Source organism: Calonectris borealis, chromosome 2 (genome assembly GCF_964195595.1).
Source record: "Calonectris borealis chromosome 2, bCalBor7.hap1.2, whole genome shotgun sequence".
Lineage (NCBI taxonomy): Eukaryota > Metazoa > Chordata > Aves > Procellariiformes > Procellariidae > Calonectris > Calonectris borealis.
In genome coordinates, this window is record NC_134313.1 from 124,129,103 (window position 1) to 124,152,198 (window position 23,096).

General features: G+C 40.6%; 2 protein-coding genes across 2 annotated transcripts in view; one reads left to right on the forward strand and one right to left on the reverse strand.

Annotated features, from left to right (window-relative positions):
• Positions 1-578, reverse strand: part of METTL6 (methyltransferase 6, tRNA N3-cytidine) — a 41,813-nt gene extending 41,235 nt beyond the window's left edge. Inside the window, exon 1 of the mRNA XM_075143311.1 lies at positions 456-578. The gene's annotated coding sequence lies outside the window, so the exon portion shown is untranslated. The remainder of the gene's footprint in view (positions 1-455) is intronic.
• On the forward strand, positions 2-22,943 carry EAF1 (ELL associated factor 1). Its single transcript, XM_075143323.1, has 6 exons — positions 2-195; positions 3,829-3,923; positions 7,151-7,287; positions 9,868-10,034; positions 16,690-16,920; positions 18,957-22,943. Exons 1-6 carry the CDS (start codon positions 93-95, stop codon positions 19,001-19,003), a joined length of 780 nt encoding a protein of 259 aa, XP_074999424.1. The 5' UTR covers positions 2-92; the 3' UTR covers positions 19,004-22,943.
• Positions 22,944-23,096: the final 153 nt, after the last annotated feature.

Genomic DNA, 23,096 nt, shown 5'->3' on the forward strand with positions numbered 1-23,096 from the left:
AGGGCGCCGGGTGGCAGCGCACGGAGGAGAGGAAGGGACCGGCCGGGACGGGAGGGGAGGGGGACGGAACGGGACGGGACGGGACCGGAGCCATGAACGGCTCGGCGAACTCGCTGCTGGACAAGGAGGAGCACCCGCTGCAGCTGGGCGAGAGCTTCGAGCGGCGGCCCAAGGCCTCCTTCCACACCATCCGCTGTGAGCGCCATCCCCTCTCCCTCCCGGCGGGCTCCGCCGCGGCCGTCCCTTATTCCCTCCTCTCCTCCCGCTCCCCGGGACCCGTCCCCCTGCCGCCTACCCCGGCGGTGCTTCTCCTGCCGCACCCACCCCTCCTGCTGGCGAGCCCCCTGTCCTCGGACCCCTTCCCGCCGGGCGGGCCGGGGCGGGGGGCAGTCCCTGCCCGGCGCCCCGCCATCCTCACCAAGGTTCCCTCCCTGGGTCCCGCCACGGCTTCTTACTCGTTAAGGGCCGTCCCCTTCCCGCCGGCCTGCGGGGGCCTCCGGCCCGCCACGACGAAGCCGCCTTGGCCGCCCCTGCCCCTCGCCGCCTCCTTCGTGCCGCCACCCCAGGGCTTCGTCCCCCCTCGCCGCCCGTCTCCCGCCCGCTTCAGCGCCCGTCTTCCCCCGTCCCGCCTCCGCCTCAGCGCCCGTTTTCCCTCCCACGAGTGTTTTCCCCACAGAGATGACCATCCCGGCGGGCAGCATGAGGGGAGACGGGGAGGGTGGATGCCGGCCGGGAGCGCTGGTAGGGAGGAGGTTTGAGCGAGGCAGGCCGGCTCAACGAACGGACGAACGGCTTATGAAGTTTTTCATGAAACGTGCGTGAATCGCTTAGGAGCAAAAAGCGATCCCCTCTGTGAGGGGGGGTGGCTTGCTATTTTATTTTATTTTATTTTATTTTATTTTATTTTATTTTATTTTATTTTATTTTATTTTATTTTATTATGGCAGCTGCAGGACAGGTCACCGCAGGCCCCAGCCTGGCGGGAGTGCCTGGAGAGGAGCGGGGCTGATCAGTAGCCCAAGCGCCCGCAGTTTGGTTTTTAACTGGTTATTTTCGCCATGAGGCAACGCGTAACCCGGCAGCCCCCTCCCTGGCTGTGCCGGCTCCAGCCAGCGGTAATAAGTCACTTCCCAGGAAAGCGAGCAGAAATGACTCAAACGCATACAGTGCTGCCTAATAAGCGTAAGGTAAAACCTGAGGTAGGGTCTCGAGCAGTTACGAAGTTTTTTGAATAATTGGAAGAATAGGTGTTTTTTTTAAAGACGCCAGATATTATTCCAACTGCTCTATTCTAGCATTGGGTACATTTAATTTCATATTAGAAGATTGTTTTGAAGAGGAGCTCACTGTATCTCTGTATTTGAATTCTGTGGGCAAGAAATTGCTTTTTCAACCCCTAAATAAGTCTGGGCTTTAAAATGAGTAGTAAATCACAAACAGTAAATGAAAGTAGTACTAAACTTATATTTCAGTAGCTTTGTATTAAGGTGGGGAATTTATACGGTTAACAATAGGATTTTTTGGTTTATGATGCATAATCCTAGGCCCAGTCTCATGGCCCTTATTCATGCATTACAAGTAAGTAATTTTGATGATATTAGTCACCCGAGTGCGACTTGAAAGAACAGCTTTCTAGATTGAGCTGTTACTCAAGCAGATGGTCAATGATTGAGGCAAAGCTATTTTGCTCAATAGTAAACTCTGTCTAGTGGATTAACACTTAAATTTTCTGTGTTTCACCCCTCTGGTTATCCGTAATTCCACCATGCTAAAAAATACCATACCATATGTTTGCTACATTTAACTGTCTATACATAACACTCAACAGTTTTATCCAGCACTAATGTATTAGCAAATCTCCATTTATAAATCAAAATTTTAAAATAGCCCAACTATCAAATGAATGAGATTGTTGTCTGATAGTGTATGAACTAAAGCCAAGACATATCCAGATAGAAATAGACTGGATTTCTAGAATTGAAAGTGCTTCAATAATCAATTTCTTAAGGGATTGCAAAGCCAAAGCTCTTCAGACTACAACTGGAAGAATGCAGTTTTATTTCAAAAGAGCTTTCTGTGTGCTGTGTTTTCCATCCGTGACTTTCAAGTGAGATCTCTTCATTTCCTGGTTATAATTTTTTTTTCTAACTGTTGATCTGGAATGATTTATCTGAGCATTATATTGTTCCTGTAATCCTCTTCACACAAACTACAATAAGAGGATTTTGTAGGCTAAATTTGTTTCGGCCTTCTTAAAATACTTCATTCCTTTCCATAATATTTTTGAAATACTGTACTGAAATACTGGATTATCCCTGGAAAACACATCTTAAAAACGTTCGACTTTTGGAAAAAGGACTGTGGTTACAATTGGAGGGACATAGGTACACTCCATCTACAGCAAGATTAGCCAAGCACGTACACCTAGTAAGCTAACCAAATGAAAACAATTTCTTGAATGTTTGTTTAGAGTAACTATATTTTGCTGATACCTAAGGAAGAAGTGTGATAGTGATATCCTTTTAATTTAGTGACTGTGCTGCTGAAACTCTTGATCCCTTTTTGACAAAGACGCTAGCTCTTGTACAGCTGGTTTGTTTTATTTAGCAAGCTTGCACATAAAGCAGGTGGGAAACAATAGCTAGAAATAGATTGTTCAGATGAAAATGAAGGGTATGATTTGGTCTGGCAGTTAAGGCATGAGGATTAAGTCAAGTGTGCCTGATTCTGCGTGTTGTGCTGTCAAACTAAAACTCAGTTAGACATTAACGTCCTCTTAATGAGAATTTATTACAAGCTGGGGGTTTGGTTTTTTTTCTCTAAATGTGCTTTTCATAGTGGAATTGTATTTTAAATTTGTTCTGAGATATTAATTTCTGAACTAATGCAGTAATTAAAAGCCTTGATTGTGAATGATTGCACCTCTTCATATCCAGAGATGCTAGAATTGAATGGAGGCTTATTTTAAAAACAAACAAAACAAAACAACCTATATCTGTCTGATCTTATTTCACTTTGTCTAAATCGTCTGCCAAAATATTACAGGTTCTGATAGTTTTTTCTGGTTTTTATAGCTCATCAGCACAACAGAATAATGAGGTGAAAATACTTTTAAGTTAAAATGTTCTTAGTTCAAATAAATACACTAAGGAGAAGTGCCTTGTTTGGGAGACAAAGCATTCTATATAATGCAGCAAAAATGCTTAAAACTAGGGTTAGTTTAAAGCCATTACAGTGTCTCACCTTAGTCATGCTTTCTATCCGCAGTGGCTTTGGTCTGGCATGGAGCCTGCTGAAGTACGATCAGCACCTCTTTTTTCCTCATAAGTGAGATCTGAGGTCTCCTCTACCCTTGAGGAGGTATTGTGGAGGCAAGATGGCTGTTAAATAGCCAGAAATATCAGTGAGGCTGAATGAGTTGGTGTCACTAAATTTGTCTTTGTCACAGAGGGAGTCCTCAGGTTTGGAATTGGCAGGAGCCACGCAGAGCCCTGAGTCCCAAAGTTGATACTCTTTGGGGATGCATGGTACTGTTTTACACTTGCCTGCAAAATTAAGTGTTACTCAAAGCCTGGGGTTTGGAGAAGTCTGCTTTTGGTCTTCAAACACAAGGTCTAGAACCTTCTTTCCAATTTAGAAAGAAAGTTCAGAACCTGCTACCATTATATGACTGGGGCGCTGAGCATAGACACATTGTGCTGGTGCGTTATTCCACTCCTGCTGTAAACGCTAGCATGTAATCACAGTAATGTGCAGTGACTCTTTGCAGGGCAGGATGACACTTCTGAAGACTCTAAGAAATGTAATTGCAATTATTTTCCTCTTTAGATGATTTTAAGCCAGCATCAATTGATACATCTTGTGAGGGGGACCTCCAAGTTGGTAAAGGAGATGACGTAACAATTACTTTGCCACATATTCCAGTAAGTTTGTTATGTATGTGTCCTTGTTTACTCTCCAGCAAATTTGCAATGTAGTTAGAGTCTAATGTAAATGTTATTTTCACTTTCATCTTTGTTAATACAAGTGGATTCAATATTTGAGCAGCCAGACTTGTAGTGTGTTACCTTAGGAAAGGACTGTACAACTGAATCGTTGTAAAGGGTTATATTTGTAAGGTTCCAGTCTGTTCTTTATTTTTTATTCCTTCCTTCCTACTCTTCCTTGAATGACAAGACTTTTACTGTTAGCTGAAGCTCTATACCTGGTTTCCATCCATTTTTAGTGCTATGGCTTAATGAAGGAAGGCAGAGTAATTTGGCTTTAGTCAAGGTTTGATGTTCAGAAGCCACAGGTAGGCCTGTAAGCATGTTCTTCCCATTACTGAAACGTGCAGATAGCATAGAGGGTTCCCTGCCTTTATCAGTGGAAGCAAGGGGGGTGGTTCTAGTGAGTGGCAATGAAGTGGTTTCCCATCCACTTCCTCCTCAAATTATGCCATAAAGATCTACTGTGTGAGGGTGATGGTCAAACAGCAATAAAAGAAGTGATCAAACTGTTTATAGGTGCAGCTGTTCTGTAATTGAAGGTTCAGTAGTTTCCTTACCAAAACAAAAGAAAGTGCTTGCATGCTGGAACTGGATTTGTTTATTAGCTGAAGCTAATGCTATGTGTCAAGCCAATAAACCAGAATTCACAGACATCGATGGGTTTGGTGGTTGCAGGGGGCTACCAGTCAGTTTGGAAGCTGTGTGTCAGATCCTTCTGGTATTGTTTATTCTAGCGTGTTGGCATTCTGAATTGGTAGGTGATGGTGCTGTGATAATTCTCACTGAATGAAGCTTTAGCCTGCTTCCCCCGCTCCTGTTTTTATATGGCTTTGATCACCTTTAGTGCTGCAGGAGGTCACATACTAGTTTTTGTCTGTAAAAATGATGAACACAGTAGTGCTATTTCAGAGCAGTTAGCAATATGATTAATAGCAGCGGCATTCATCTTGGATTGACTGGGAACAGTGTTGTTCATTCATCTTTTGTGAACAACATCACTTGTAATGTCCCTTTCCGAATCTCTCTACTGATGAGTTTAATTTGATTGTCTTCCCACGAATATGAACAGCTTTAAGCTTATAGTATTCTTCGGGGGCTTAGGCAGCTAACTGCACTAAATGCAGCCACTGGGTGTATGTTGTTCGAAGGCCGTGCTGCCTGTGTTCCAGGCAGAGAGCTGGAGAAAACTGAGCATACTGGAAAAGAGTGATAAGTTTTGAGATTGTTCCATCCTGACAAGATTTACTGAATTTCTTGGATCCTGCTTTGGTTCTCAGTTGCCCAACAACTGGATAGGATTCAGATTTCTAAGTTGTTTTTTGAAATTGCCTGGTCCCTGAGGATATCTCTAGTAATTTGTTCAGGAGGTATGTTGGTGTCCCTTGCTGCTTGGATAAATTGAAGTACTATTTCTACATGTGGATTTAGTGGTTTTAATATTTGATAAACAGTCTTGGTTGGGGAAGTGAAGAATTTCTGTTTGTTAAAAAGCCCTCATGCATGAAAACAAATTGATTAAATGTCACCTGTTTCACCTACCTTCTTGTTCTATCCTGTAATCAGCAGAATCTGTAAGCCAGTGTTATTTAGGCACTAACATAAAACCTAAACATTTAATTTTAAGTAGAAGGGTGGGACTGTTAATTTGCTTAAGCAGGGTTCCATTTCTGCTTATTTTTTTTAGCCAAAATTGCAGTCTTTTCTAAGTTAGGAGGCTTCTGGGTAGCGGAATGATAGCCAACAAACTTTGATCAATTTTCATTAAATTTGTGCTTTACACATTTCCTAACTTAGTTGTCAACAGCGAGCAGGATTTGACTTTCAGCTTGCTTTTTATTCTCTTAAATGTTGCTTTCTTCTCTTAAGTGTAGGAATGATAAAAATGTAACATGCCTTTGAAGACTAGACTTTCTCGAGACATCTTTTCTGAATCCTATCTATATCTCTTACTGTATCTTTGTTGGGAATTCAGATTTTTCACCCTTACTGTTCCAAAGCCATTTTAAATTAAAACATATTCTGTTTCTTAGCAATATGGAGAATAGGAATTGCATTCTGAGTGGTTACAATATGATTGTTCATTTTTTGCTACTCAGAATGAAATGTAGAAGGATGCTTTTTTTCCTTTTCTCCCTGGTTTTGGTTGCTTTTCTACAGCATGTGCAAAGGTGCACATGAATAAACATTTTTTTTTTTATTTCTTTTGTACAGTAGCTATACATTACAGAGAAGTCTGAGAAGGTTTCATAGCTGAGAACATATTTCTGTATATCCCCTTTGAGTAACATGTCCTTTTTTGGCCAGGTGTGTGTCCATGCTGGTATGTGCAGATAGACCATAGATTCTGCCTCCTGTAACCCCAAACCCAGGTGTATGAGCCAGCCTGCGCATGGATGCAGTACAGCTGAGCATAAGCTCAGCAGTATCAGTTAGCCAGCATGCACCACCACATGAGTTTGTCTTTACTGCTTCTCAGTCTAAGCCATTAGACTTTTATAGCTCTATGCAGCATTGTGTGGATTTGGGGACTTTCTGGAAGGCGTCAAAATACCCCATTTGCTTTTGAGAAGTCATTTCGGTATGATTGCATGGCATCTACATGTTAATCTGACTTTGAAGGAGGCAGCTGTTCTTACATAGTTTGTGACAGTTGCTTGTAATCCACTATGAAAATACTGCCTTTTTTTTTTTTGATAGATTAAATACAAAGCAGTTTATTTTTCAATTGACCACATATTTCTCTAGGCGACAGTTCTGCTACATGAATAATTAGAACTTTATTTCTTATCTAAACCCAAGTTTTCCAGAGCAGAAATGTCAAGAAGATTTCTGACAGTTGTCAGAGCCAGCTATGCAAATTCAGTTATGTTACCATTTTGGGAATGAGAACTGTAAATAATGGCAACCATGGAGAAGATGTTTTGTCACTGCAGAGAAACTTAAAATGATGAAAGGCATAATATTGCTATGAGGAAATGTCTGATCTACTGCATATAACTGTATTTTTTCCTTTTCATGAATGAAGATTTTCTGTAGGAACTAAACATTGACTGCTTAGTCTCTTGGTCAGAACAATACATGTATTCATTTCTCTTAGTGATTGTAAACTTTTGGGTAGGGAAATATAACCAAAAAAATGTGTGCTCTTTCTTTGATACCAGGGTTCAACTCCACCAATGACTGTGTTTAAAGGAAATAAAAGGCCATATCAGAAGGACTGTGTGCTTATTATCAATCATGACACAGGGGAATATGTGCTGGAAAAACTTAGTAGCAGCATTCAAGTCAAGAAAACAAGGTAAAGCTGGGGACAGGGCTGTTGATAGGATTAATTCTTGCTGAAGTTTCTTCTTCAGACTGTCTTTTGAACCAGAACTCAGTTTTCTTTTATTTTGTAGTGATGTTTAATTACTAAGCCTTATGGGCTTTACATGGCCAATTGTCTTGCCTAAAAATGCAAATAGGAGTGTGAATCCAAGAGTAAGGAATTTGTAAATTCTCCACTGCTGAAAGGACATAATTATAGTTTGCAGTGAAACACTTCTGATGATTTGAAGCTGTGGAAGCTGGCTGAAGAATGAGATGTGTTTCAGGAATCTCTACTTAGCTGAAAAAGACCATGGAAATATTAGGCTGTCAAAAGGATTGTTGGACTTTCTAGTCCCACTTCCTGTGGGAGTCATGATGCTTTAATAATACACTCTTAAGGAACAAGAAACATCCCTGTATTGGGTCAGTGATACGTAAAGTGGAACTCAAGTCCAAAGCCTCCAGCTGGGACAGGGAGAGAGAAAACTGTAGAAATAACGGTTGTGAGGCTCTGCCTAGAAGAATTGCTGAGGCCAGAAATCATCTCTCACCCAATATTCTTACTTCGCTGCACAAATGCTACAGAGTGTGCAGCTGGAACATTTTTAGTCGTCTTGCTGCTCTACAAGTACCTGAAGTCTCTGGATCATGTTCTTTCAGCATCACTGGACTACAGGTTATTGAGATCTAAAGAGAAAGCAGTCATTCAAATGTCTCATGAAGAAGCTCTTGAATAATTTTACAAGTTTTAAATTTAAAAAAAGAAAAGAAAAGCCACTTTATTGCAGTGTAGAACTTTTAGCTGCTAAAACTACTAGAAATCTGCGTTGCAGCTTATCAGCAGTTGGCTGGAAGTTTGCCAAGAACACTTGGAGTTCAAGGTAAATGGACTGTAACACTCCTCTGAATCAGTGATGTGAAAACTCATCCATGCGGCATTCATCTTGTCCAGTGGATATGAGCACATCATAGATGAGATTTGAATTCCCAATTTAAGTTCTGCTAGACTTTGTTCAGGTGAAGCTTAAGTCAGAAAAGAGCAAAGGAGTGCAGGAGGGCTTGGATTCAGTGAGGTGTTTGGATCCACTGAGTTTTGGCTCTGGTGAGGTGAAAAGTATTTCAACTTTTCTCAAGCAGAGGTAGTAAAAAATTGGGGATCCCTGTTTTGAGGAATAGTGCTTTGCAAAGTTATTCAGTTTTCTAGATCAGAAGTGTCTTTTTTTTTTTTTTTCCCCGTGGCTACTTTGATCTTTAACAACCTTGACACTCTGTGGGAGCAGAGTTTTTAGTGTTAACATTCTGATGACATTCGCGGGGGAGTAATTGCACTTATTCTACATAAAACCTTCTGTAGTTCCAAGAGCATAATTAATACTGGAAACAATATTTTGCTTTTACCTTTCATGTGATAAAGTGAGTGTATTCCCAAGTCCTCACTTCTATTGTGAATTACTGTGTAAGCTGTATTAATGTGGTATCTAATAGCTGCATTTCAGTGATGAATGAAGAGGTGGTTCTGTGCTTAATTTTTGACGTTGCACCTACAATTCAATGGGGCACAGAGATACCTAAGTTTGTGCTAAATGTACTAGCTCAGATACCAGAAGTTTAGGTTTAGGTGAAGTCCCAGGAGGTTCCACGTGGGCTAGTTTAACTTGTTCCTCAGTGGGATTAGTCCAGAGACACAAAGTGTAACATTGCTGAGCTGGGACCCTCCTAGAACCGAAACTTAGCTCTAATACCCACACAAGCTGTGCTACACTACATAAAGCCATACCCCCAAGGGCTCTGGTGTTATGCGATAAATACACCACACATTTTAACCTCATTATGGTGTACCATAGAGGGACCTGAGTAAGTATTTTGTTTGGGGGTTCTTTTCGGCCAAGGATATTGACTGTCCTACAATCTGAATCACATCATTGATTCAGTAAAAGGAAGAAATACCTGTTTTGAATTGAACAGCTAGACATAGCATTGTTCTGGAGACTATTTCCCACTAAGGAAACAGCTTAAACTATTTTTAAGGGATAATAGCAAATGAATGAAAAACAGGAATTAAGTGCTTCCATGCTGTATTTGGCAGTAAGAATGATTGCTCTAGTCAGGTTGACCTCTAAGAGAGTTCAGTTTGGGATGATTTAATTGCAAGTGAGAAAATTGTTTCTTTTGCTGTGATTGTTTTAAGCAGGATTTTGTTATGAGTAGATTTGTTTTATCATGTAGTTACTTTAAATTACTATGATTGCTTATTGTTTTTTAAAAATACAAATACTAATTGCTAAATTAAAGCCTTCATTGTTCTTCAAGTAGAGAATTTGGCACCACTGAACCACATCTGGATTTGAAAACACATTTTGTAAGGGTGTTGCAGTGTAGTTGTATATGCATATTTGCTATTGAAAGCAAGTGTTGCATTCAGAAAGCTGTAATTCACTGTTTATCTTTATAAAACAAAGTAGAGATCTGTACAAAAGGAAGTCACAGATGATGCATTAGTACAAGGATATTGAAAAAGCGGAACACAGTTGCACAGTACTGCTGAATATCTCTGGTTGTTTTTTTTCAGAGCAGAGGGCAGCAGTAAGATCCAAGCCCGAATAGAACAACAGTCTGCCCGAGCATCTCAGCCTCCTTCACAGTTCAGAGCCCCAACCAAGCCAGCAGTTGGACCTAAAACTTCTCCTTTGAAAGACAATCCTTCACCTGAGCCACAGCTGGATGACATTAAGAGAGGTAAAGAAGGGTTTGTAGTTTCCTGAGTTTTGGTTGGTTTTGTCTTTCTTCTTTATAATAACATGTTAGAGTGATCAGGGATTAAAAGATGGTACTTGACAGCTGGTTTGTCATCTTTATATCTCATTTTAAGGCATCTTAGTGAATTATTTATTCTCTTCTGCCAGCATAGATATTTCTCTGGCATGAGAGAATTTCCTCTTTGTGGATAATTTTCTCTCTTCCAAACTATTTCTCCGTTCTGAAAAGAAGACAAAATAAGCATGAATTCAGAAACCTGCAGCTGAGTGCTAGATGAGTTGAATGGGTGTCTTAGGCAACGACAATAACAACAACAAAAGCCAATGGTCCAAGATCTAGTTATGCAATCAAGTAACTTGGACGAAAGTTATTCTTGCACTGAGTAAGGTTGGAGCCTTCTGCCAGTGGTTTGGAAGGGCTGGGTGGCCGTGTCCCCTTCACAAGACGTGGAGCTTGTGCCCTGCCAAGCGGTGCTAGTAGGGGAGGGATGAGAGTGAACAACCCTGCAGCTTCCCCTTTACGACAAGCACTCTGCAGCTTTGATCACATCTGCCATATAGTTGCTATACTTACTATTAAAGTACCTTGAAGGGATGACTGGCTCAACTCAGTCTCCTGCTCAAGCAACGCTTTGGCTCAGTGTTTCGCTGTGGGCGGGGTGCACTTTCTTTGCCCATGTCCTTCCTTTCATACTGGTGTGATATCTGGTTTTGCTGTGGATAACACAGTCAGAATGAGGAGGACTTTAAATTTAAATTTTTATTTGGTTCTCTTGTGTTTCTTGTCTGGCACCAGACGCAATTTTATTTTAAGATTGTTCTTTCTGTCTAGTTTTTTTTTTTCTGGGTCTCTTTTTCTTTCTCTTTTTTTTCCTCTGTCCCATATAGCTATTTTTGCCTGTAGACTTAGCCTATGTTAATTGCCCAGACTATGTTAATTACTTAGCAGGGTATTTTTTCAGTTCATGGTAATCACTAGGTGACATTTTTACTGCTAAGCTATCTGTGTGTTTGCATAGGTGCTGACTGGTCTCACTCTTTCGCAGCAGTAGTATTTTCAATACTCGGATGCTGGTCAGCAGACAGAATCAACGTCTGAGAGTGTGTTAGCTACAGTTCCCTTAGCTGCATTGCCATTTTTATTTTCTGTGTACTAGGTAAGGAGAAAGATAACAGGTGATACATTAATTTAAAAATTTAATCAGTTGTGAATCTTAAATGTCTTTTCTTGTGGTGTGTAATAAGTTACTTAACCACTGGGGCACTCTTTTATATACGTACAGCAATTTGTAAAGGTCATGTTATAGTAAAATAATTACATTTATCTAGTGTGACATCTATTCTACAAAGACCATTTTCTAGTGGTCTAAAATACAATTCACATTGTTCGGAACTGTCTTAGTAATTTTTTTGCCACCTGATCGTCTTTTATTCGAAAGTACCTCGAAATAAATAACCTGTAGAGTTTTGTTTCCAAAATCAAGCAAAAGAACGCCTGACCTGTACTAAAAATAGGACTTCAAGTTGGTGTTTTATGGAGGGAGTCATTCAGGGCCCAAAAAGAGAGAGGGCAAATACCTGGGCAGGGATTTTTTTGCTTACAGTATATGCTCTTTATCACTTTTTTCCAGCATTGATTATCTACAGCATCGGCATTACTAAACCACTTATATCATAAGAACCTATTTGGGAAAGGTAGAACTAAAATGGCACCATCATACAATGAAAATAATTAATAAAACTTAACTGTAAAAGCTGTGAGAGAGTCTTCAGTCCTGTTATCTTCCCTTAATGTGTCTTTTTATGAACAAAGACTTGTAGGTTCTGAAGAGACTGTGTTCTTTCCGTTCAAGCAGTAGCTTTCCTTTTGGGTGAAGTACCCACTTTGTACGAAGAAAGACAAACATAAAGCTGAAATTCAGTGGTTTTTCTTTAATGGACACAGCACAGAACTTATAATCCCCAAAGGTGCTGGCTGAAAGCATCTCTGGTGCTATGACACTCTCTTGCTCCCAGTATGCCCTACTTAAGGATGAGTAAGACACACAGCCCTCATGATGTTTAACAATAGTTTTAAGGTAACCTCAGTATGGGTTTCTGCTTTGCCCTGGTACCCTCAGCTGTGCATTCCCATCGCTCCCCTTACAGATGAGCTGGGAAACGAACTTTCAGGTAGGTCAGTTCTCTCTCCCATTACACAGCTGTCCAAACAACAGTGCCTGAGGACAGAGTCAGGGCATGTGGGAATTGAACCAGTCCTTTCCTTCATGCAGAGAGGCCTTTGGGAGGCTATCTAGGGTTCTGCACCGAAGGAATCTTTTCCTCTGCAAGCTTTTATATTGTCCTCCTGCCTGAAGGGATCAAAAGAGAGAGTAACAGCTTGTTCTTTTGAATACTTGGCTACGTCTAGTAACATTTCATTAAGTGGTGAACATTTGCACGCATATACCACAATACAGCCATTTACATGCGTGAAATAATCGGCATTTATCAGATATATTTGACCACAACAGAAATGTTTTTATAACATTGACATAATTGCAGCATGCCGTACTTGAGAAAAAAACCACAGAAACTATTTCTGGTTTGGAGACTGTAAATTCAGTGCTTAAAAATCTGAGCAGATCTTGTTTACCTAAAATGCAGCTGTAGTCTGTAAGGATTATGCCATAGCACTGTGTTTGTCTCTCAAGAACATCTCAATCAAATTTTTGCACTTCAGTATAAAATACTGCCTCTTCTAGCTGCAATCTCCGCATACTCAGAGTGCCAGTATCAAGTTGATTTCTCTCCACCTTGCATACCATTATTAACAGTGAGCATTCTGCTATGGACATACAACCTTATTGTCCCTAAAGCTGAATTACTTTATTTCCAAAAGTCCTTGGTATTCTTGCAGCCCAAGGTTGGGGCTTTAGTTAAAAATTCTGCATAGCCTATTGGAATTGAGAGAGGAAGTAAGAATCATTATTATTATGGAAAGAAATTAGAGCATTTGATGCTGAATATATTCAGAAGACAGCCCTGTTGAGAAAGGCTGTTTTGTTTGTATAATGATTTCTGACCTTGAATTCTTTTTACTCTAAAAACTGCATTGACTGCCAGTATAAAACAGTAAGCCATTTTGTTTTCTTGAAAGAAAGCCCACAGTTGTAACATGAAATGTGCAAAAGATAAGGTTCCCCTAGCAATGTCAGCCTTTTCAGATGAGGTAGACTCAATTAAGGTAAGTGTTCAAAACTATACTATATAGAAAACTTTTTTAAAAGTAACTGCTGCACATCCTACCTCTTGTCATCTTTTAAACCTTAAAGGTGCATCAGCATGAGGCGTTTGATCTTATGGCGCAAAAAGATCTAGGAAAGGTCTGACTCTTTTGTTGTTCAGCTTGGCATATATGTACACATATACACAACAACTATTTTAATTGGAGGCACCGCAAGGAAATATTTAACCAAGGCTTCAGTACCTATAACTGCACTAAGCATAATGGGCAAATAGGTAAATGCATTTAAAGCAAATGTGTTTTTCCTACAAGGCTTTGGTGTCATCATTGGCTTAGCCACCATCTTTGACAGTGTGACACAAGAGGGTTTTGAACAGACTTCCTTAGTGGTCCTGCTGGAGTTCTGCCTGACAGACTTCTAGCGATGCAGCAGCCACCATAACATTAGTGAAAACAATTACTTTTTTCTCAGCTGCACAGATGAGATGTTTAGAATTCTGGGCTCAAGGAATTAAGAGACAAGAGAGACCTGAGGGGGAGCTGACAGCCTGTGAGGCAAAAGATGACTAGAAGATGGGCTCAGACCAAAGTTTCCACCAGTGACCACTGTCATTGTTAACACCCTTAACTTCCCAGTCCTTGAAGCTTGTGATACTGGCGCTGTTTCGCTTTTCCTGCCTATATTCAGCATAGTGGGCCTCACCACTTCTTCCGAGGCATTCTTCCTTTCCCTCCTCATAACCAAATCTGTTTTACGGGCTCTTAGTTTTCTGCTTCCCCAGCAGAAAACCCTCAATTTTCAATCTGACACTGATACCTAATTTTGTTTAAAATTAGTCAGGCTAATCTTCCTTTCCTATTCGTCAGACTGCATCACTTTCTTCAGTTATCTCTTCGCCTACTGTATCAAGTTCAAACTTCTTGTTTAGGTTTTTTTTATCCCTAGTTCTCTGGAATGCATTTCTTTCACTGCCAATGCCTCTTAGATTGCTTCACCTTCTTCACACTATTTGATATGCTGCTTTCTGGGCTGCTATGTTCTTCTCAGCCTGTGTGCCAACACTCCTCCATTTCAGCCATAGACTCTCTAGCTCTGTAAGCGTACGTATGTAATTCTCAGACATTTGTCCTTTACCTGACTTGTTTATTGAATCTTTTTGCAATATGGACTGTGGTCTATAGGTGATTGTGCTTGCTACAATCCAGGATACTCTAATCATGTATTATTATCATCATTATAACTTACAACTAACAACTAGAAGTATGTGGAAATTTTACATCATTAAGCTAGGGGAAAAAAAATTTAAATCTGGGCTTTTTAAAGGGAAAGAACTCTTATTCCTGTTTACCTTTCCTTTAGCTTTCCCCTATGAATTTCTTAGCCTTGAACACAGGGAACATTTACAATTTGAAATCCTTGATATGGGTAGGCTGAGAACAGTGACTTACAAGTGCTCATTTGTCTGTGTATCAGACTCCAGGCATGAAATGGATTTTTAAAGCCTGCAAGACTGTGTTGGGAGGGAATAAGGGAGAAAGACATTACAAGTAAAAGTAATATCTTATGTTGGCCTAATCATATATTCTTCCTCCCTCTTCCAATGGTCTCTTATGCTATGTCTTCAAGATGAAAGAGTAAGTTTTACCTGGCATACTAATACAGTACAGAGAAAACAGACTGTCTACTCAGGGATCTAGATTTAGGAAGTCAGTTGGAGGAACAACCCCACTATCCTTAAATGCCCAGCTGGAGTTAGTCATTTGGTTGTTCCCTTTCAATACGCCTTCCTTGCCTCCGATTCGATATAGCTATTTGCTATATGCTACTGTAGCATTTGAAATTGAGCTCTGAACTTTGAAAATGAAAAATAGCAGTTTTAAAACCAGAAAAAGAAAACTTAATTTCTCAAATCAATACATGCTGAGCTAGAGGAACTCTCTCCAGTAAATAGTGTGAAGGCTGAAAACTTAGCTGTTACTCTATAGTGTTAAGCAGCCCAAGGAAAGTGGGTCTTAGTAAAAAAGGGAAGAGTTCCAGTTGCTCAGACTTACTCCTGCAGGGGCTGAATACAAGAAGCATTAAAATTGTGCCATTTTTACATAAAGGAAGGACTCATTTTACATGATCTGGCTATGCCATAGATGAGAAGGATGTCCCCAGCTGAGAGGCTGGGGTTCATCTCACTCTGACATGCATCTGACTGAAGGTGAACTACTCCTGGCATCAGTTCTCCATTTGTCAGGTAGAGATGATAATACCTCATTTCTCCCTTCTTTCATTCTTGTCCCTTTAGCCTGTGACATCTCCAGGGCAAGCACTGAATTCGAACCCTGTGGGTATAGAACTGCTAACACAACAGAAGCCTAAATTTCGGGAGTTTCACATCCTATGCTTAACAAATATATGTGAATATTGTTGTCTCACAGAAACCTGCCTAGGTGAACTGAGTCATTAGATACTCGACTTTGTGGGTGATACAAAAGAACTGTCCTCTAATAGTGTTTAGGCCACTCTATAATTATGACAGATTTAACAATATGGTCATTTGGGGTGACTTGCCTTAATAGCTGTTTAGTAACCAGTGGTTCAGCCAGCACTAGCTGTTGCTGATGCGGCTGTCGTGGTGCTGTCATGGTATTCCAGTTTTTCTTTACACTGGAAACCCTGAAGTGGGGTGTGTCTGACTTGAATAACTTCCCAGTTTCAGAGTAGTCTCTGTATTTTCCTGGCTACTTGTAAGCTCTATAGCAGATTAAGGTATTATTACCACTCCCCAGCATGTGAATGTTCTTATCTATTCTCATCTGTCCCACTGCAAAATTATCTGATGTCATCCATCGGCTTCTGACGTTTGTTTAAAATGAGTTGTGTGACTTTGCGCTGGAGCAGTTTCATACGTTATCTGAAGTCAAGGCAGTTTCTGTTGTGATCATGTGCCTATGCCTGTCCCCCGACCCCCCCCTTTTTGAGTTTTCCAACAGCCTAAATGTCACTGACATCTAACAATTTAGATTCCTTCACGTTAAAATACTTTTAAAAAATGGGCTGGCTGTTGGCCTGTAAAACTCAATCAGGAAATGTACTTACTTTGTATGTAGAGCATATAACCTCTTGAAAATAATGAAGCAGGAAGTGCTTTCAGGAGTATAAAGTACATAAATAATACTAGTGGAAGTGAAGGTTTTATGATACTAACCTATGCTGTTGCTTCTTTAAATTTAGCTACCACAACTAAGTAAAAAAAGTTTTCAGAATTTTTTGTTTTTCCTTCCTGTCTCTCTCTTTCATGTGAGATATTTTGATGTGATAAATTACACTTGACAAAACTATTGCATTTTCACATTCTCTTCCAAAATTCCATGGGGCCCTGTTTATGGTTTCAACCAGATGAATGTCCTTTTATTTCAGAGCTGAGAGCAGAGGTTGAAATTATTGAGCAGATGAGCAGCAGCAGTGGAAGCAGCTCATCGGATTCAGAAAGCTCATCTGGGAGTGAAGATGAAAGCTCCAGCAGTGAGGGGGAAGAGCCAGCACATGTTTCCCCTTCCCAGCCACCGCACCAGCAGTATAACAACAGGAATGCTGTTGCTAACGGCACCAGCAGGCCACAAGGAAGCAATCAGCTGATGAACACACTTCGTAAGTAAAGGCTTGTGTCTTATCGCTGTGGGAAGCTGCTTGAGACCACTCATTTTCTTAGCTTGTTAGGCTAACTCCATGAAGTGCAGTTTGCCAAATAGTAATCGCAGGCAGTTGTACGTGGGCAGGTTTTTTGAACAGAGGGCCGAGACCTGTCTGAAGGCGTGGAGGTTGCTTCAGTTTGGTCTGGAGCCTGTGGGCATCAGTGCAATGGCCCCCATTGACTGTGCTGAGCCTCGATTCGGGCCTCCAGGTGGAATGAGTGGGTAGAAAAGCATCAGCATGGGAGGATCTGGTGCACCAGAGGATGGGAATTATTTTAATGTGAAAACACAGATTAGACATAAATAGTGAGGTTGTCACATGTGTCAGTTAAAGGTCTGTAATGAATTGTGAATGGCATAAGGCTGTCCTGTGGTCATAAATGCAGTCTCTGTGGTCTTCGTTATTAGCTGTATTGCTTTGTCAGAGTATTTACTCTATACTGTGTTGGTCTCAGCTGCATTTTCACAAATATCACATTTTGAAGGGAAGTTTAAAGTGCCGTGTATTTGATTAAAATATTACAGCTATGGTGTTTGCAAGCATTGAATCAGTACAAACTCACTCCACCCTTTAAAAAGTGTAAAAAATGTTTTTAAAGCATAGTTTTGTCCCATGAGACTCTCGCTGCGGAGATGGTGTACATGTGTGTTGCTCTTATGCTAAATGAGGTATATTCTAACTCAGTGGAGTTAAAATACTGCATTTACAAGAAACTAGAACTTAGTTATCATAAATTGTTCTTAATTCCGCCTGAGGCATGTTTGTGTACATCTCTTGGCACCCACGCATAGCGAACTGGTGGAGTTTAAATACAGATAAATGTAGGGTTTCCAGCTTCGAGAAGACAAGTATAATATACAAATACTGAAAAGGCCTGCTGGAAAACTGGAGAGGCCTGTCAGTCTTGCTGTCAGTAATGAATGTCTAAGTGAAATCCAAAGTTCAACAAAGTCAGTAGGACTCACCATTTCCCTATTTCTGGTTGTGAGCTGCCTCTTCCCTGCTTCTGGGCCACAACAACAATACTGCATAGGCCACTGAATGTCAGGAAGCCTCTGACTCCAGGAGAATTTGGGAACTGGTAGGCAACGATTTTTGCCTTTGGATTTAAAATCTTTTTGCCAAGGGTTAATATGTCCTTGAGCATTCAAGTCACTGGTGACCATCTCATCGGGAGAATCGCCCCTAACCCAAGTTCTTGTTTCATAAAAGGGGAGAGGAGATGAAGAAATCCAGGGCATAGCTGTTGATAGCTGCTCTGCAGCTATTTGGTGCAGGGCCATGGGAGAATGCTGGAAGAGCTAGGTTCAGTTACCAGAACACAAGCATGGTTCTTGCCCCCTTTTATCCCCTCTACCTCTCCAAATCACAAGTGCTCTGCAAAACAGGGTCTGAGACTGTACGTTTGATCCATATCCTGGCCTTCTTTTGTCTGATCTCTCTTTGCACTTTGGAGGGGGCTTTCACCATCACAGCATGTGTCAGCTTAATTCAGCTGATAGCCTTGAGTTTCACTGGCTTTAACATTCCTTTTGGTTTATTGACATGTGGAGGCCTTGCTTTGGCTACCCAAAAGACCTTAAAACAAAAAAAATCTATTTTAAAAAGGCCGAGAAAGCCAGGGAATTCCCCAATGCCTTGTCCCAGAGCCATATACGGGAGCTTGGCTGGCTGGAGGCTGTGGAATGCCTTCCACAGCTGCTAGCGTGGGGAGTGCTGTTCTCCCACCAGGGAGCAGCTTTGGTGGCTGTGGAGCTAAGGACGCTTGGTTTGGCCTGGATCCGACTGTGTATTAGCCCCACACGGCTCTTAATGTTCTTGAGCATGGGGAGCCGTTCCATTAAATGACAGATGACGTTTGCATTCATTTCTTGTGTTACTCTTATTTAAGTCTTCCAGTGTAAATGTGACTGTTCTTTGGTTTGATTGCCATGAAATGTGAATTAACACCTACCCACTTGTTGTGTTTTGTTGTTTTCTGTTTTCCATAGGAAATGACTTGCAGTTGAGTGAGTCTGGGAGCGACAGTGATGACTAGAGGCTGAGCTTTTGCTGTTTCTGTTACATATACATGAAGAACTAATTTACCTTGAAGTGATCCTATTGCTTACAAAGAGGAGCTGGCACAGAGATAGTTCCGTGTGTGAATTTTAATAGAAGAAATCCATAGCCCTACAAAATAGCAGATGTTGAGGGCTGTTTTACTTTGTGAATTAAGTGTATATTTTGTGTATATTGTTATTCTTTTAAAGCTTTAAATAGATATGTACAGTGGATAAGCCAATACATGTTCCTATGTTCCTGTCCATCATCTGTAAGTTTAATGTGTAATTTTATGATGTCATCTAAAAAGTTCTTGTTTGTAGAAGATATTCAGCCCATCATGACTTTGGGGGGGCGGGACATTAGTATATAGGGTGAGTATGAGCCAACAATGAGTTTAAAAAAAACATGCAGGAGCTAGTGTGTGCACTGAAGTGGGACTGTCATAAATTAAGTTTCAATGCTAAGTTGATTTCTTTGGTTTGGGACTTTTCTAATGTCTTTTTATTGCTATTTATGATCAATTTAATGGACTTATTTTTAAACAGTTGGAAAAGAGAAATCATAAAACCATGTTTGTCACAAACCTTGTTGCACCAGTGCCTTATAAGTAGGTTTTTTAAACAGAGCTTCAATTCCTGCCACCTTTCCTATAGGGAGCAATACTGAAACCTCTTCAGATTGCTTTTGCAAACAAGAGCTTTATTTCACGTACAGCCAACTGTACTCTGAGGACAGTTCCGCTAGCAAGATAGAGGATATACATCAGTCACCTGAACACATCCAAGTAAGAACCAGATCAGCATTTTCTTGTGCAAGTGAAGTGTCTCATTTAACTCAATCTTTCAGACCTAATCTTCAGAAATATTTAGGAGCCCGATTACTAGTGTAACTGCAACATCACAAATACAAGATACGGATTTACTGAAATTTTAAGACCAGACCCCTGTTTGCAGTTTCCTAGAGAATGCAGAAAGGAGAGATGACTAAACAATTGTGAAACAGCAGAAGTCTCTCTCCCATCACAGTTGTCCAGGTAGACTTTAGTTCATATTGTTTGTTGGATGGGATCTCTGTGCTTGGCAGGATTATACAGAACATGAAATCTTTGCCTAGGGTGCAATTCACCCCTGTTTAAGGGGGTTTAAAGGGTACTTAGTTGGATTATCATTAACTTTTTTTGCTTGCATGGAAAATGAGTGCCACAGGCAATCTCTTATAGCTTGAACACCAGGCTGACTTTTTAAAACCAAAATTCAACTGGCATAGGACAAGTGGCGCTGTAGTTGTGGTGTAATCCAGGGGAATGGGAAGCTGAATTGGATGCCTCTCCATTCTTAAGTGTCTGCTTTGCACTGCTTTTGTCTGTCTGTTAGTTTGCGTTTTAACTCCTGTTTGTTTACTGAACTCTTTCCTTTTTTTTTAAGGTGTTGAAGAGCAAGGGGACATTTGAAGGGAGATTTTATTAAATGGGTTTTTTTTTTTGCATTAGATACATATTTAGGCATATTTTTGCATTATTGTACATACATTTAAAAATACTTGGTTTTTTTTAAAGTGTTTTATGATGTGGGTATATATTTTAACAGACAATTAAGAAATATACTTGATGTAAAGCCATAATTGCTCTCCTTTTTTTTCCTCTTTTTTTCCCCCCCCCCGTTCCTCCTCCGACAGTGAAAGTGCTCTGTTCTAATAAGCTTGTACCAATTTGGGATTTTACACCTTGGTGCAGGAGATCTCCATGGTAGTTGGCAGTCTAATTAATGATAATACTGCTCCTGACTTTTCCTCAGCTTAAGATTTGAATAAGCAGGGAGACATTTCTGTGATGCCATTTCCCCATTACTGGAGCTTATTCCTGTGTTCTGATGACATTATTTGCTCTTAAATGGAAAAGCAGCAGTGCAGCATTTTCATTGCTTATCATTCACTGGCTGCTTATGCATTCTAAAGTCCAGGACATGTCATAGGAAGTTTACTAATTATGTGTAAATAAAATATATGAAACTTAAGAGGGTAAGACAACACCAGGCTACATTGATTTGAATCGCCAATTTAATTATGGTTTAGATCAGCAAGTGGGAAAGCTTCATTCAGATAATCAATTTCTGCCTTGTTTTGTATTTGTACTCTAGGTCACGTTTCCCTGCTACCCTCCCTAAAAGATTTCTTCCCCTCTCTGCTGGTAACGAAATCAACATTTTTTTCACACAATTACATACAGCTTTTAAACTTCATTTGGCCATCCTTTATGCCCCCTGGAGATGTGTCGTATCAAGGGTGGCCAACTTGTTGTTCCTGAGCTGTTTAGCTGCACGTCCCACATCCAGACTACAGCATCTGTCTGTCCATGGGGCTGGTGAGTAACGCGGTGGCCCGCAGCCTGCTCGTGGGCATAAGCAGGACAGTTCCCTACGCGTGAGTGACCAGCCCGTCCCCTCCCTGCCACTGTGTCCCGAGCGACTCCCGGCATCTCCTGCCAGAGCAGCTCTCTGGGATCTCCACCTTTCCCACAGCTCTCACAGGTACCTGGCACGTGTTTCGTGAAGGTGAACCATGTGGAGACTTCAGGAGGCAACTCATAAGATCAGAAAGTGTGGCTGCCACTTTTTTTCCTTTTTCTAAATACACGTGAGTGTGTTTTAAAGCCATTGCCAGCCTGACATTTTGATTGGGGCTCTTAAAATTTTATGTTTCATATATTAAATAGTAAAAGTTGTCTATCTGTTCCTATTAGATGGTTGTTCATTTGTTCATGATTTGCAGCAAATTTTATTCGGATGGAATTCAAATTACTTGCAGAAAAGCAGTTATTTAGAATTATTTTAATTAGTTGGCAATATCTTTAACATGCTGGAGAAATAAGTTGACTAAAATATGTTTTGATTAATCCTGGTAATGAAACAAAGTATTCCTGATTATTCCTAGTAGGTTCTAATCCTGCAGGATTTTAGCACTAGTGGATCTTACCACCTTATGCTACTTTTTCCACATAAAGTAGGAACATCTTTTATATGCCAATTAGTTTAGATGTGAATTAACAGTGCATATGGAATGCAATTATCGGAATGAATTGAAACGAAGTAAATATTTCTTTGCATTCATGGGAAAGCTGCCTCGCTGTGGTGAAGTTAGCAGTTCAAGACAGCTTTGGTTTCTGATGGTTTCTTCTGTTCAGTGACTTCATCCATTTCAGTGGTTGGACTTTGCTTAAAACTTCAGCAGCAAACATGGCCTGCTTATGACTCTTCCTATAATTAGAATTGCTCTAGGAGTAATAGTCAATAACGATTGAAATTGATTCAATTAGATTGTCATAATTTCGACTACTGTTACTAATTTTTTTAAATAAAAAGCTGTTGTATGAAAAAGGACAGATTCAGTCACCTGCTTGTCCATATTGGACACCTTAAAATAAGATTGCAGCAATGCCCAAGCTGGTGTTTCAAATTTCAGTCATGTGCAGAAAAGCTTCCACCCACCTCTGCCCTTGTTCCACCCGCAAGGGCTGACCAGCCCTACGAGCAGGCACGGCTTGAGTCACTCCAGCTAAACCGCAGGCACGGTCACCTCCGTGTGTCCCAGTCCCCTGATGAGAGTCACACATTTGCAAGAGCGCGCAGCACGACCCTCTCTTGTTCCACCAAAGCATCCCCCTCCTGTCCTAAGTCTTGCTGAACCGATTTTGTTGAGAAGGCAGACTGATAGGAAAATGTTTGTTTTCTTCAGCATTGCTTGGAATAGCTCAGAGCTTAACTGTGGGTGGTACATCTATTTTGAAGGATCTATGCCTAAATTGATTTGCATGATTTGCTTTATTATAGACTAGCTATATGCCTGTTCATAGATATGTATAGAAACAGTTCGCTGCACAAAGCTTTTTTTCCTCCTTCAAAGTCCATTTATTTGAATAAAAAAATGAAGTTCAACAATCCATGCATGTCTTTTTTACTACTTTTTTTTTTTTTTTTTAATTTGGAAACTAAGAGAAATGTAGCCTGGAATTACTTGTAATGGAGAACACTTATTTTCAGTAATTGCCCGTGCTTCATTGTTCAGCGTGCTATGCGTTTCCTGCTAGTCGC